General features: G+C 48.1%; 1 protein-coding gene across 1 annotated transcript in view; it reads left to right on the plus strand.

Annotated features, from left to right (window-relative positions):
- Positions 1 to 6,366, plus strand: part of LOC123728165 (solute carrier family 35 member G2-like) — a 6,911-nt gene extending 545 nt beyond the window's left edge. The window contains exon 2 of the mRNA XM_045698972.1: positions 4,258 to 6,366. Within this exon, the coding sequence (XP_045554928.1) occupies positions 4,268 to 5,662 (1,395 nt within the window). The 5' untranslated portion in view covers positions 4,258 to 4,267 and the 3' untranslated portion in view covers positions 5,663 to 6,366. The remainder of the gene's footprint in view (positions 1 to 4,257) is intronic.
- The last annotated feature ends 5,893 nt before the right edge of the window (positions 6,367 to 12,259 follow it).

The following is a 12,259-nucleotide window of genomic DNA, read 5'->3' on the forward strand; positions in this document are numbered from 1 at the left end:
AGTAATCAATCTACGCGCGAGCAGGGAATATTTACGGTGGGATAGTAGGCTAACTGACACGGTATCGAACATACCGCTGTGGGGTCATTTTCTGTTTATTTTGTGGTTTCTGTAATTGTGGTGATTATTTGTCCTGCCGCGTACAGCATTACTTCCTGTGCGCGGGTACGCGCCTCGTTCCAATCATAAATCCAGCACGGACCGTGTGTGTGTAACCTTGACAAGACACACACTCATCCTCTCTCTCGCCCAGTGACAAGTTGACAAGTGCGCGCACCCCGCCACACAGACTCGTGGTATCTTTTTAGTCAGCATCCAGCCAGCCAGACAGCCAGCCAGCCAGACAGCCAGCGTTCTGTCCTTACTAGAACAGTCAGTGATTGAGTCACCATGAGTAACCATACCGGAGACCTGAAAACCTGCAGAAGCTCTTTCGGTACATAGCTCAGTGGGTAACACAGTACTGGGGGCCACACACAGGACCTGCACTCAAACCCTGTCTGTCTCATAAAACAGACTGTACATTTACTTAGGTGTGTCTCTACTGTCTGTGTATATTGTAGAAGGTGTGTGTCTACTGTCTGTGTATAGTGTTGAAGGTGTGTGTCTACTGTCTGTGTATAGTGTAGAAGGTCTGTGTCTACTGTCTGTGTTTAGTGTAGAAGGTGTGTGTCTACTGTCTGTGTATAGTGTAGAAGCTGTGTGTCAACTGTCTGTGTATAGTGTAGAAGGTGTGTCTACTGTCTGTGTATATTGTAGAAGGTGTGTGTCTACTGTCTGTGTATATTGTAGAAGGTGTGTTTCTACTGTCTGTGTATATTGTAGAAGGTGTGTTTCTACTGTCTGTGTAAATTGTAGAAGGTGTGTGTCTACTGTCTGTGTATATTGTAGAAGGTGTGTGACTACTGTCTGTGTATATTGTAGAAGGTAGGTTTCTACTGTCTGTGTATATTGTAGAAGGTGTCTGTCTACTGTCTGTGTATAGTGTAGAAGATGTGTGTCTACTGTCTGTGTATAGTGTAGAAGGTCTGTGTCTACTGTCTGTGTATAGTGGAGAAAGTGTGTGTCTACTGTCTGTGTATAGTGGAGAAGGTGTGACTACTGTCTGTGTATATTGTAGAAGGTGTGTGACTACTGTCTGTGTATATTGTAGAAGGTGTGTGTGTACTGTCTGTGTATAGTGGAGAAGGTGTGTGTCTACTTTCTGTGTATAGTGTGGAAGGTGTGTGTCTACTGTCTGTGTATATTGTAGAATGTGTTTCTACTGTCTGTGTATATTGTAGAAGGTGTGTTTCTACTGTCTGTGTATATTGTAGAATGTGTGTTTATACTGTCTGTGTATAGTGTAGAAAGTCTGTCTACTGTCTGTGTATAGTGTAGAAGATGTGTTTCTACTGTCTGTGTATATTGTAGAAGGTGTGTGTCTATGTCTGTGTATATTGTAGAAGGTGTGTGTCTACTGTCTGTGTATAGTGTAGAAAGTCTGTCTACTGTCTGTGTATAGTGTAGAAGATGTGTTTCTACTGTCTGTGTATATTGTAGAAGGTGTGTGACTACTGTCTGTGTTTAGTGTAGAAGATGTGTGTCTACTGTCTGTGTATATTGTAGAAGGTGTGTTTCTACGGTCTGTGTATATTGTAGGTGTGTCTACTGTCTGTGTATATTGTAGAAGGTGTGTGTCTACTGTCTGTGTATATTGTAGAAGGTGTGTTTCTACTGTCTGTGTATATTGTAGAAGGTGTGTGTCTACTGTCTGTGTATATTGTAGAAGGTGTGTTTCTACTGTCTGTGTATATTGTAGAAGGTGTGTGTCTACTGTCTGTGTATATTGTAGAAGGTGTGTTTCTACTGTCTGTGTATATTGTAGAAGGTGTGTGTCTACTGTCTGTGTATATTGTAGAAGGTGTGTGTCTACTGTCTGTGTATATTGTAGAAGGTGTGTTTCTACTGTCTGTGTATATTGTAGAAGGTGTGTGTCTACTGTCTGTGTATATTGTAGAAGGTGTGTGTCTACTGTCTGTGTATAGTGTAGGTGTGTTTCTACTGTCTGTGTATATTGTACAAAGTCTGTCTACAGTCTGTGTATAGTGTAGAAGGTGTGTGTCTACTGTCTGTGTATAGTGTAGAAGGTGTGTTTCTACTGTCTGTGTATATTGGAGGTGTGTGTCTACTGTCAGTGTATATTGTAGAAGGTGTGTGTCTACTGTCTGTGTATATTGTAGAAGGGGTGTTTCTACTGTCTGTGTATATTGTAGAAGGTGTGTGTCTACTGTCTGTGTATAGTGTAGAAGGTGTGTGTCTACTGTCTGTGTATAGTGTAGAAGGTCTGTGTCTACTGTCTGTGTATAGTGTAGAAGGTGTGTGTCTACTGTCTGTGTATATTGTAGAAGGTGTGTGTCTACTGTCTGTGTATAGTGTAGAAGATGTGTTTCTACTGTCTGTGTATATTGTAGAAGGTGTGTGACTACTGTCTGTGTTTAGTGTAGAAGATGTGTGTCTACTGTCTGTGTATATTGTAGGTGTGTTTCTACTGTCTGTGTATATTGTAGAAGGTGTGTGTCTACTGTCTGTGTATAGTGTAGAAGGTGTGTTTCTACTGTCTGTGTATATTGCAAAAGGTGTGTGACTACTGTCTGTGTATATTGCAAAAGGTGTGTGTCTACTGTCTGTGTATAGTGTAGAAAGTGTGTGTCTACTGTCTGTGTATAGTGTAGAAGGTGTGTGTCTACTGTCTGTGTATAGTGTAGAAGGTGCGTTTCTACTGTGTGTATATTGTAGAAGGTGTGTTTCTACTGTGTGTATATTGTAGAAGGTGTGTTTCTACTGTGTGTATATTGTAGAAGGTGTGTGTCTACTGTCTGTGTATATAGTAGAAGGTGTCTACTGTCTGTGTATAGTGTAAAAGGTGTGTGTCTACTGTCTGTGTATAGTGTAGAAGGTGTGTTTCTACTGTGTGTATATTGTAGAAGGTGTGTTTCTACTGTGTGTATATTGTAGAAGGTGTGTTTCTACTGTGTGTATATTGTAGAAGGTGTGTGTCTACTGTCTGTGTATATTGTAGAAGGTGTCTACTGTCTGTGTATAGTGTAAAAGGTGTGTGTCTACTGTCCGTGTATATTGTAGAAGGTGTGTTTCTACTGTCTGTGTATATTGTAGAAGGTGTGTGTCTCCTGTCTGTGTAAAATGTAGAAGGTGTGTTTCTACTGTCTGTGTATAGTGTAGAAGGTGTGTGTCTACTGTCTGTGTATATTGTAGAAGGTGTGTGTCTACTGTCTGTGTATATTGTAGAAGGTGTGTGTCTACTGTCTGTGTATAGTGTAGAAGGTGTGTGTCTACTGTCTGTGTATATTGTAGAAGGTGTGTGTCTACTGTCTGTGTATAGTGTAGAAGGTGTGTGTCTCCTGTCTGTGTATAGTGTAGAAGGTGTGTTCTACTCTGTGTATATTGTAGAAGGTGTGTTTCTACTGTCTGTGTATATTGTAGAAGGTGTGTTTCTACTGTCTGTGTATATTGTAGAAGGTGTGTGTCTCCTGTCTGTGTAAAATGTAGAAGGCGTGTTTCTACTGTCTGTGTATAGTGTAGAAGGTGTGTGTCTACTGTCTATGTATATTGTAGAAGGTGTGTGTCTACTGTCTGTGTATATTGTAGAAGGTGTGTTTCTACTGTCTGTGTATATTGTAGAAGGTGTGTGTCTACTGTCTGTGTATAGTGTAGAAGGTGTGTGTCTACTGTCTGTGTATAGTGTAGAAGGTGTGTGTCTACTTTCTGTGTATAGTGTAGAAGGTGTGTGTCTACTGTCTGTGTATAGTGTAGAAGGTGTGTGTCTACTGTCTGTGTATAGTGTAGAAGGTGTGTGTCTACTGTCTGTGTATAGTGTAGAAGGTGTGTTTCTACTGTCTGTGTATAGTGTAGAAGGTGTGTTTCTACTGTCTGTGTATAGTGTAGAAGGTGTGTCTCCTGTCTGTGTATAGTGTAGAAGGTGTGTTTCTACTGTCTGTGTATAGTGTAGAAGGTGTGTCTCCTGTCTACTGCAGCAGCATCCTCTGCGTCAGAACAGAGTCACCTGGCAGACACAGAAGAGGGCTGTTTGGCCGTTGTCTTACGTCAGATAGCACGACGACTCCATCTGCACTCATAGATAGTTCATGGCAATGCGTTCGGAAGACAATGCCATTAGGTGAAACCCCTCTGTTTCTGTCTGAGGAGTGTGTGTCGGTGTCTGCGTCTAACTTCTGTCCTCACCTCTCCTCCCTACAGGTGAGTAACCATGGAATCCACTCACCTCCTAGACGGCTCCAAGAAACGGGTGAAGATCCACCCTCACACCGTCACCGCCAAGTACGCCCCACACACACCCCACACACACACACACTTCCCCCAGCCCGGAGACGAGGGGTACGATGACGCTCCCTCCTTCGAGGACTTCGGCTCCTTCCTGGAGGAGACCTCGGACAAGAAACAGCTGACAGGAGCCAGGAAGTGGACAGGAAAGGCCGGCGCTCTGTTTGGAGGGAAGGACAAAAACAAAGACACACCCCTTAGACCTCCCATGGGGGGAGGCGAGGGGGGGGTGGAGGGAGGAGGGAAGGGTGCAGGAGGGGGAGTAGGAGAGCAGCTAGCGAGTTTCAGCGAGGCGTCTGTCTCTGCGTCTCGGCTCACGTGGGCCAGTGTGGTCTTGGCGGGGCTGGCCCACGGCTGTGTGTGTGTTCTGACGCGCCTGGCCGCCTCACGCTTTAACCTCCCACCCTTAACTCTTCTATTGGTACGATCCGTCCTCCAGCTGCTCTATGGGACTGTACCAATGAAACGGGCGGAGACGGCCTTTGGCTCAAAGGGCTATCGGCGGAAGCTGCTCCTGTACGGTCTGACTCACTCCTTCTCCCTCTGCTGCGCTTACTCGTCCTTATCCTTTGTCTCCCTCGGCGACGACGAGGCCATGTTGACAACCTGGCGCCTGGCGACCACCGTCCTGTCGGCCACTCAGGCGTTGTTGCTCCTGGACGAGCGGCTGGGATTGGTGGACCTGGTCACCGTAGCGACAGGCGTGTTAGGACTGGGTCTGGCGCTAGTTCCTAACCCAACAGGTCTGGATCAGAACAACAACGGGACTGGGTCAGGGATGCCCAATGGGGCGACACCGGCACAACAGTCGGCCCAGTTCTGGCGGGAAGCGTTTGGTTGGTCCCTGACTGTTCTAGCAGGACTATGGATGTCTCTGGCTCTAGTAATGTACCGCTCTCTGAAGGAACGGGTCAGTGTCGGCACCGCTCTGTTCACTGTCAGTTGGACCGGCTGTCTGAGCACTGCTGTGTCCATGCTTCTCCTCCAACAGGGGCCAGTGTGGCCGGCCAGTCTCCAGGCTTGGTGCGTCGTCCTGGGGGTAGCTGTGTGCTCTGCTGGGGGGTTCGTGGGGGTGACCCATGGCCTCACCCGACTTCACCCAGCTTTGGTGTCGGCTACTCAGGGTCTGGAAGTACCGGTCGCTATGATGCTGGAGATCGCTGTTGTGCCATTGGTTCCCTCAGTGTGTGAGGTCATAGGGGGTGTGGTGGTGGTGGCGAGCGTGGGTTGGCTTGTTACAGTGAAGCTCCTCCCCTCTCGAGGAAGTGGGAGGAAACAGAGAGAAGAGTACGAAGAGATCCTGGACTCGCCAATTAAATAACACACACACACACACACACACACACACACACAGACACACACACACACACAAAAGCACATGCAAGGGGGACATGCACGCACCAAGATTCAAATAGGCCAATCCCCTTCTATCTATGTTTCTGTCTATCTCTCTTTTCCCAGGGGTTTTGTGCTCTCTCTCTCTCTCTCTGTCTCTCTCTCTCTCTGTCTCTCTCTCTGTCTCTCTCTCTCTGTCTCTCGCTCTGTCTCTCTCTCTCTCTCTGTCTCTCTCTCTGTCTCTCTCTCTCTCTGTCTCTCTCTCTGTCTCTCTCTCTCTGTCTCTGTCTCTCTCTCTGTCTGTCTCTCTGTCTCTGTCTCTCTCTCTCTGTCTCTCTGTCTCTCTCTCTCTCTCTCTGTCTCTCTCTCTCTGTATCTCTCTCTGAGGTCAGTGTGTATATAAAAGGACTCTATGGTGAATGTTAATGCTTGAGCTAAAATAGCTGTCTTTAACCACAGATCTAGAATCAGATACACCAACTCCAATCCTTACCTTAACCATTAAGAGGTGTCAAAATATCTGACCCTGTATCAGTGGTTAGGGAAAACATCTACCTACTCCAATGTGAATAGTAAATGTATCTATTTTGTATTGTAGTTGTTGTTATTGTTGTAAAGTTCCAATACTGTGCTGTCTTACTGGCTGTTGTCATATTAAAACCTCACTGTGTTACTGTGATTTGCTCTCTCCTACTGACTGTGTGTGTGTGTGTGTGTGTGTGTTTTGGCTGAGTTTCACATGGTAAAGTGTTACTGACTATGCTAGCCAGCTGAGGGTCAGCCAAGCTGGTCAATGCCAACTATAGAGACAGACAGCCAGAGGAGGAGGGGGGGCAGCCAGCCAGCCTGCCAGCCAGGGGGAGGGTGAGAAAAAGAAGGGTGCAAGAGGAGAATGATCGGAGAGAGGAGGAGACGGACAGAACACCCTCCACTCTCCTCCTGAGTCCATGTTCCAGACAGACAGAACACCCTCCACTCTCCTCCTGAGTCCATGTTCCAGACAGACAGAACACTCTCCACTCTCCTCCTGAGTCCATGTTCCAGACAGACAGAACACCCTCCACTCTCCTCCTGAGTCCATGTTCCAGACAGACAGAACACCCTCCACTCTCCTCCTGAGTCCATGTTCCAGACAGACAGAACACCCTCCACTCTCCTCCTGAGTCCATGTTCCAGACAGACAGAACACCCTCCACTCTCCTCCTGAGTCCATGTTCCAGACAGACAGAACACCCTCCACTCTCCTCCTGAGTCCATGTTCCAGACAGACAGAACACCCTCCACTCTCCTCCTGAGTCCATGTTCCAGACAGACAGAACACCCTCCACTCTCCTCCTGAGTCCATGTTCCAGACAGACAGAACAGCCTCCACTCTCCTCCTGAGTCCATGCCCTTGACAGACAGAACACCCTCCACTCTCCTCCTGAGTCCATGTTCCAGACAGACAGAACACCCTCCACTCTCCTCCTGAGTCCATGTTCCAGACAGACAGAACACCCTCCACTCTCCTCCTGAGTCCATGTTCCAGACAGACAGAACACCCTCCACTCTCCTCCTGAGTCCATGTTCCAGACAGACAGAACACCCTCCACTCTCCTCCTGAGTCCATGTTCCAGACAGACAGAACACCCTCCACTCTCCTCCTGAGTCCATGTTCCAGACAGACAGAACACCCTCCACTCTCCTCCTGAGTCCATGTTCCAGACAGACAGAACACCCTCCACTCTCCTCCTGAGTCCATGTTCCAGACAGACAGAACACCCTCCACTCTCCTCCTGAGTCCATGTTCCAGACAGACAGAACACCCTCCACTCTCCTCCTGAGTCCATGCCCTTGACAGACAGAACACCCTCCACTCTCCTCCTGAGCCCATGTTCCAGACAGACAGAACACCCTCCACTCTCCTCCTGAGTCCATGTTCCAGACAGACAGAACACCCTCCACTCTCCTCCTGAGTCCATGTTCCAGACAGACAGAACACCCTCCACTCTCCTCCTGAGTCCATGTTCCAGACAGACAGAACACCCTCCACTCTCCTCCTGAGTCCATGTTCCAGACAGACAGAACACCCTCCACTCTCCTCCTGAGTCCATGTTCCAGACAGACAGAACACCCTCCACTCTCCTCCTGAGTCCATGTTCCAGACAGACAGAACACCCTCCACTCTCCTCCTGAGTCCATGTTCCAGACAGACAGAACACCCTCCACTCTCCTCCTGAGTCCATGTTCCAGACAGACAGAACACCCTCCACTCTCCTCCTGAGTCCATGTTCCAGACAGACAGAACACCCTCCACTCTCCTCCTGAGTCCATGTTCCAGACAGACAGAACACCCTCCACTCTCCTCCTGAGTCCATGTTCCAGACAGACAGAACACCCTCCACTCTCCTCCTGAGTCCATGTTCCAGACAGACAGAACACCCTCCACTCTCCTCCTGAGTCCATGTTCCAGACAGACAGAACACCCTCCACTCTCCTCCTGAGTCCATGTTCCAGACAGACAGAACACCCTCCACTCTCCTCCTGAGTCCATGTTCCAGACAGACAGAACACCCTCCACTCTCCTCCTGAGCCCATGTTCCAGACAGACAGAACACCCATCACTCTCCTCCTGAGTCCATGTTCCAGACAGACAGAACACCCTCCACTCTCCTCCTGAGTCCATGTTCCAGACAGACAGAACACCCTCCACTCTCCTCCTGAGTCCATGTTCCAGACAGACAGAACAGCCTCCACTCTCCTCCTGAGTCCATGTTCCAGACAGACAGAACACCCTCCACTCTCCTCCTGAGTCCATGTTCCAGACAGACAGAACACCCTCCACTCTCCTCCTGAGTCCATGTTCCAGACAGACAGAACACCCTCCACTCTCCTCCTGAGTCCATGTTCCAGACAGACAGAACAGCCTCCACTCTCCTCCTGAGTCCATGTTCCAGACAGACAGAACACCCTCCACTCTCCTCCTGAGTCCATGTTCCAGACAGACAGAACACCCTCCACTCTCCTCCTGAGTCCATGTTCCAGACAGACAGAACACCCTCCACTCTCCTCCTGAGTCCATGTTCCAGACAGACAGAACACCCTCCACTCTCCTCCTGAGTCCATGTTCCAGACAGACAGAACACCCTCCACTCTCCTCCTGAGTCCATGTTCCAGACAGACAGAACAGCCTCCACTCTCCTCCTGAGTCCATGTTCCAGACAGACAGAACACCCTCCACTCTCCTCCTGAGTCCATGTTCCAGACAGACAGAACACCCTCCACTCTCCTCCTGAGTCCATGTTCCAGACAGACAGAACAGCAACACCAGCAGAGCAACACTACCCCTCATTGTGAAACGATACCTGTTCAGATATGATGCACTTTGAGGCTCAGACCCCCGACTTATACACACACACACATCTCAGTTAAGCAGAACGTGTACAAGAGACACGTCGTTAAAATGTCAAGGTTAAAACAAGAACATCAGATAAGTTTCATTTTTGGGATGGTCAGTTTTATTCATTTTGTAGAAATCAATAACTGCGGCTCAGCTGGCAGCGCATGGCACTTGCAACGCCAGGGTTGTCGGTTCAATTCCCACAGGGAACCAGTACATAAAGATGATTAAATATATGCACTCTGTTTGCTAAATGACTTTACTATATAATACCTTGAGACGACTGCACCTGTTGTTTGGTGAAGGATCCCCTGATGTCAGCTGTGGTCACCTACCTGCTGCTAGCGGGTTAGACAAGTCTGCTCAATCAGACAGAGAAATGATTCACCAGCTATTTTAGATGGGAATGTCTTGGTGGCGTCATGCTGTTGCTCTTCCTGCACGGTCCAAAAAGAGTGTGTGAGTTGTGTGTGTGTGTGTGTACATACCTGACTGTGTCCCTCTTCCTCACCAGTACGTGTACAAAAGACAGGTCCCTCAATGGAGATGTGGAAAGTATGACCAAGGACTTCCAGATAAGGTTCACCTCGCCACAGGTCTACTCGTTGTGGAAGACTGTGAGAACTATGTAACTGTTGTTAAGTAAATGATCTATACCGAACCAGAATTCTCACCTACATATAGCTTAATAAAAGTATTTACAATTGACTAACTGTACAAAATGCTATTTAGAATTTTTTGAAAGTTTGCATACTATAAAATGTAATATCTCCAAACAGCGTACTAAGTAAAGCTTTGTGCGTGTGTTTGTGTATGTGTGTGCCAGGGCAGATCTCGAGTTCATATTTCCTCACACAGCCACACAGGACACGTCTCGTCCATAAAACCTCTCCCCAGGAGACCTCTCTGACGGGTCGGTGCAGACGGACAGGATGCGTCTCGTCCATAAAACCTCTCCCCAGGAGACCTCTCTCTGACGGGTCGATGCAGACGGACAGGACGCGTCTCGTCCATAAAACCTCTCCCCAGGAGACCTCTCTCTGACGGGTCGATGCAGACGGACAGGACGCGTCTCGTCCATAAAACCTCTCCTCAGGAGACCTCTCTCTGACGGGTCGATGCAGACGGACAGGACGCGTCTCGTCCATAAAACCTCTCCCCAGGAGACCTCTCTCTGACGGGTCGATGCAGACGGACAGGACGCGTCTCGTCCATAAAACCTCTCCCCAGGAGACCTCTCTCTGACGGGTCGATGCAGACGGACAGGACGCGTCTCGTCCATAAAACCTCTCCCCAGGAGACCTCTCTCTGACGGGTCGGTGCAGACGGACAGGACGCGTCTCGTCCATAAAACCTCTCCCCAGGAGATCTCTCTCTGACGGGTCGATGCAGACGGACAGGATGCGTCTCGTCCATAAAACCTCTCCCCAGGAGACCTCTCTCTGACGGGTCGATGCAGACGGACAGGATGCGTCTCGTCCATAAAACCTCTCCCCTGGAGACCTCTCTCTGACGGGTCGGTGCAGACGGACAGGATGCGTCTCGTCCATAAAACCTCTCCCCAGGAGACCTCTCTCTGACGGGTCGGTGCAGACGGACAGGACGCGTCTCGTTCCATAAAACCTCTCCCCAGGAGACCTCTCTCTGACGGGTCGATGCAGACGGACAGGACGCGTCTCGTCCATAAAACCTCTCCCCAGGAGACCTCTCTCTGACGGGTCGATGCAGACGGACAGGACGCGTCTCGTCCATAAAACCTCTCCCCAGGAGACCTCTCTCTGACGGGTCGATGCAGACGGACAGGACGCGTCTCGTCCATAAAACCTCTCCCCAGGAGACCTCTCTCTGACGGGTCGATGCAGACGGACAGGACGCGTCTCGTCCATAAAACCTCTCCCCAGGAGACCTCTCTCTGACGGGTCGATGCAGACGGACAGGACGCGTCTCGTCCATAAAACCTCTCCCCAGGAGACCTCTCTCTGACGGGTCGATGCAGACGGACAGGTGAAGCATTCCATAGTCACAGGAAACAGTTATTATGACTGGGAACGCCACAGGAAAACCAGGAATACCGACAGCCATGGACGGATTTAAGACTCCGACTTCTCATTAGGCTCTGATACCTCAGCTGAGAGAGGGCGGGTGTGCGCACACACACACACGCACACACACACACATCATAGTCTGAACAGGGTCCAGACTGGGAACAGAGCAGCCATAGATTCAGAGCTCTGATAAACATCACACTGCACCAGAGCCTCATTATCAGTTTAATATGATTCTAAATCATTCCAGATGATCTAATATGATCTGAGTTAATAATGAAACACCATTATAATCTCACTGAAACAACCCTGTCAGGTTCAGAGACATGCAAGTCAAACCTCAATAGTTAACGTGTGTGTGTTCTGTGTCCCAGTAACCCAGAGTAACCATGTAGACCTCAACACCAGCAGATCGTGGCGGAGCTGTCGTGTGTGTGTCGTGTGTGTGTGTGTGTGTGTATAGCTGTCCTCAGGCAGGGTCAATTGAAAACATCTGTAGATGGAAACATTTACATGGTTTAGCCTGGTGGGACAATTTTCAAGGCTGTAAGTGTGTGTGTATGTTTAATACTATGGAATAAGCATGACATGTTGCCATATGGAAAATGACCTCACCCTATAGAGGTGAAGGGTCACACACACACACACGACACATATTCCATATGCAACAAAATGTCACCTCTCTTGATCACACATACTGTTTTCAGACGACACAATACATAATGTAAACACAGCTGTCAGGGTTCCTCCATTTCTAAGTTTTCAAATAGACAGTCTATACCAACCATATAGATCTACACCACCATATACAGTAACCTACATACATATACATCTAGATAACATCTAGATAACCTCCACCATATACATACATTTAGGCCTGGATACATAACTCACTTAAAGAGTACATGGATGCTCCAATAGATACAGTTGAAGTCGGAAGTTTACATACACATTTAGTTTACATACACAGCCAAATACTTTTAAACTCAGTTTTTCACAATTCCTGACATTTAATCCTAGTAAAAAATCCCTGTTTTAGGTCAGTTAGGATCACCACTTTATTTTAAGAATGTGAAATGTCAGAATAATAGTAGAGAGAATGACTTATTTCAGCTTTTATTTCTTTCATCACATTCCCAGTGGGTCAGAAGTTTACATA

Source organism: Salmo salar, chromosome ssa17 (assembly GCF_905237065.1).
Source record: "Salmo salar chromosome ssa17, Ssal_v3.1, whole genome shotgun sequence".
Classification (NCBI taxonomy): domain Eukaryota; kingdom Metazoa; phylum Chordata; class Actinopteri; order Salmoniformes; family Salmonidae; genus Salmo; species Salmo salar.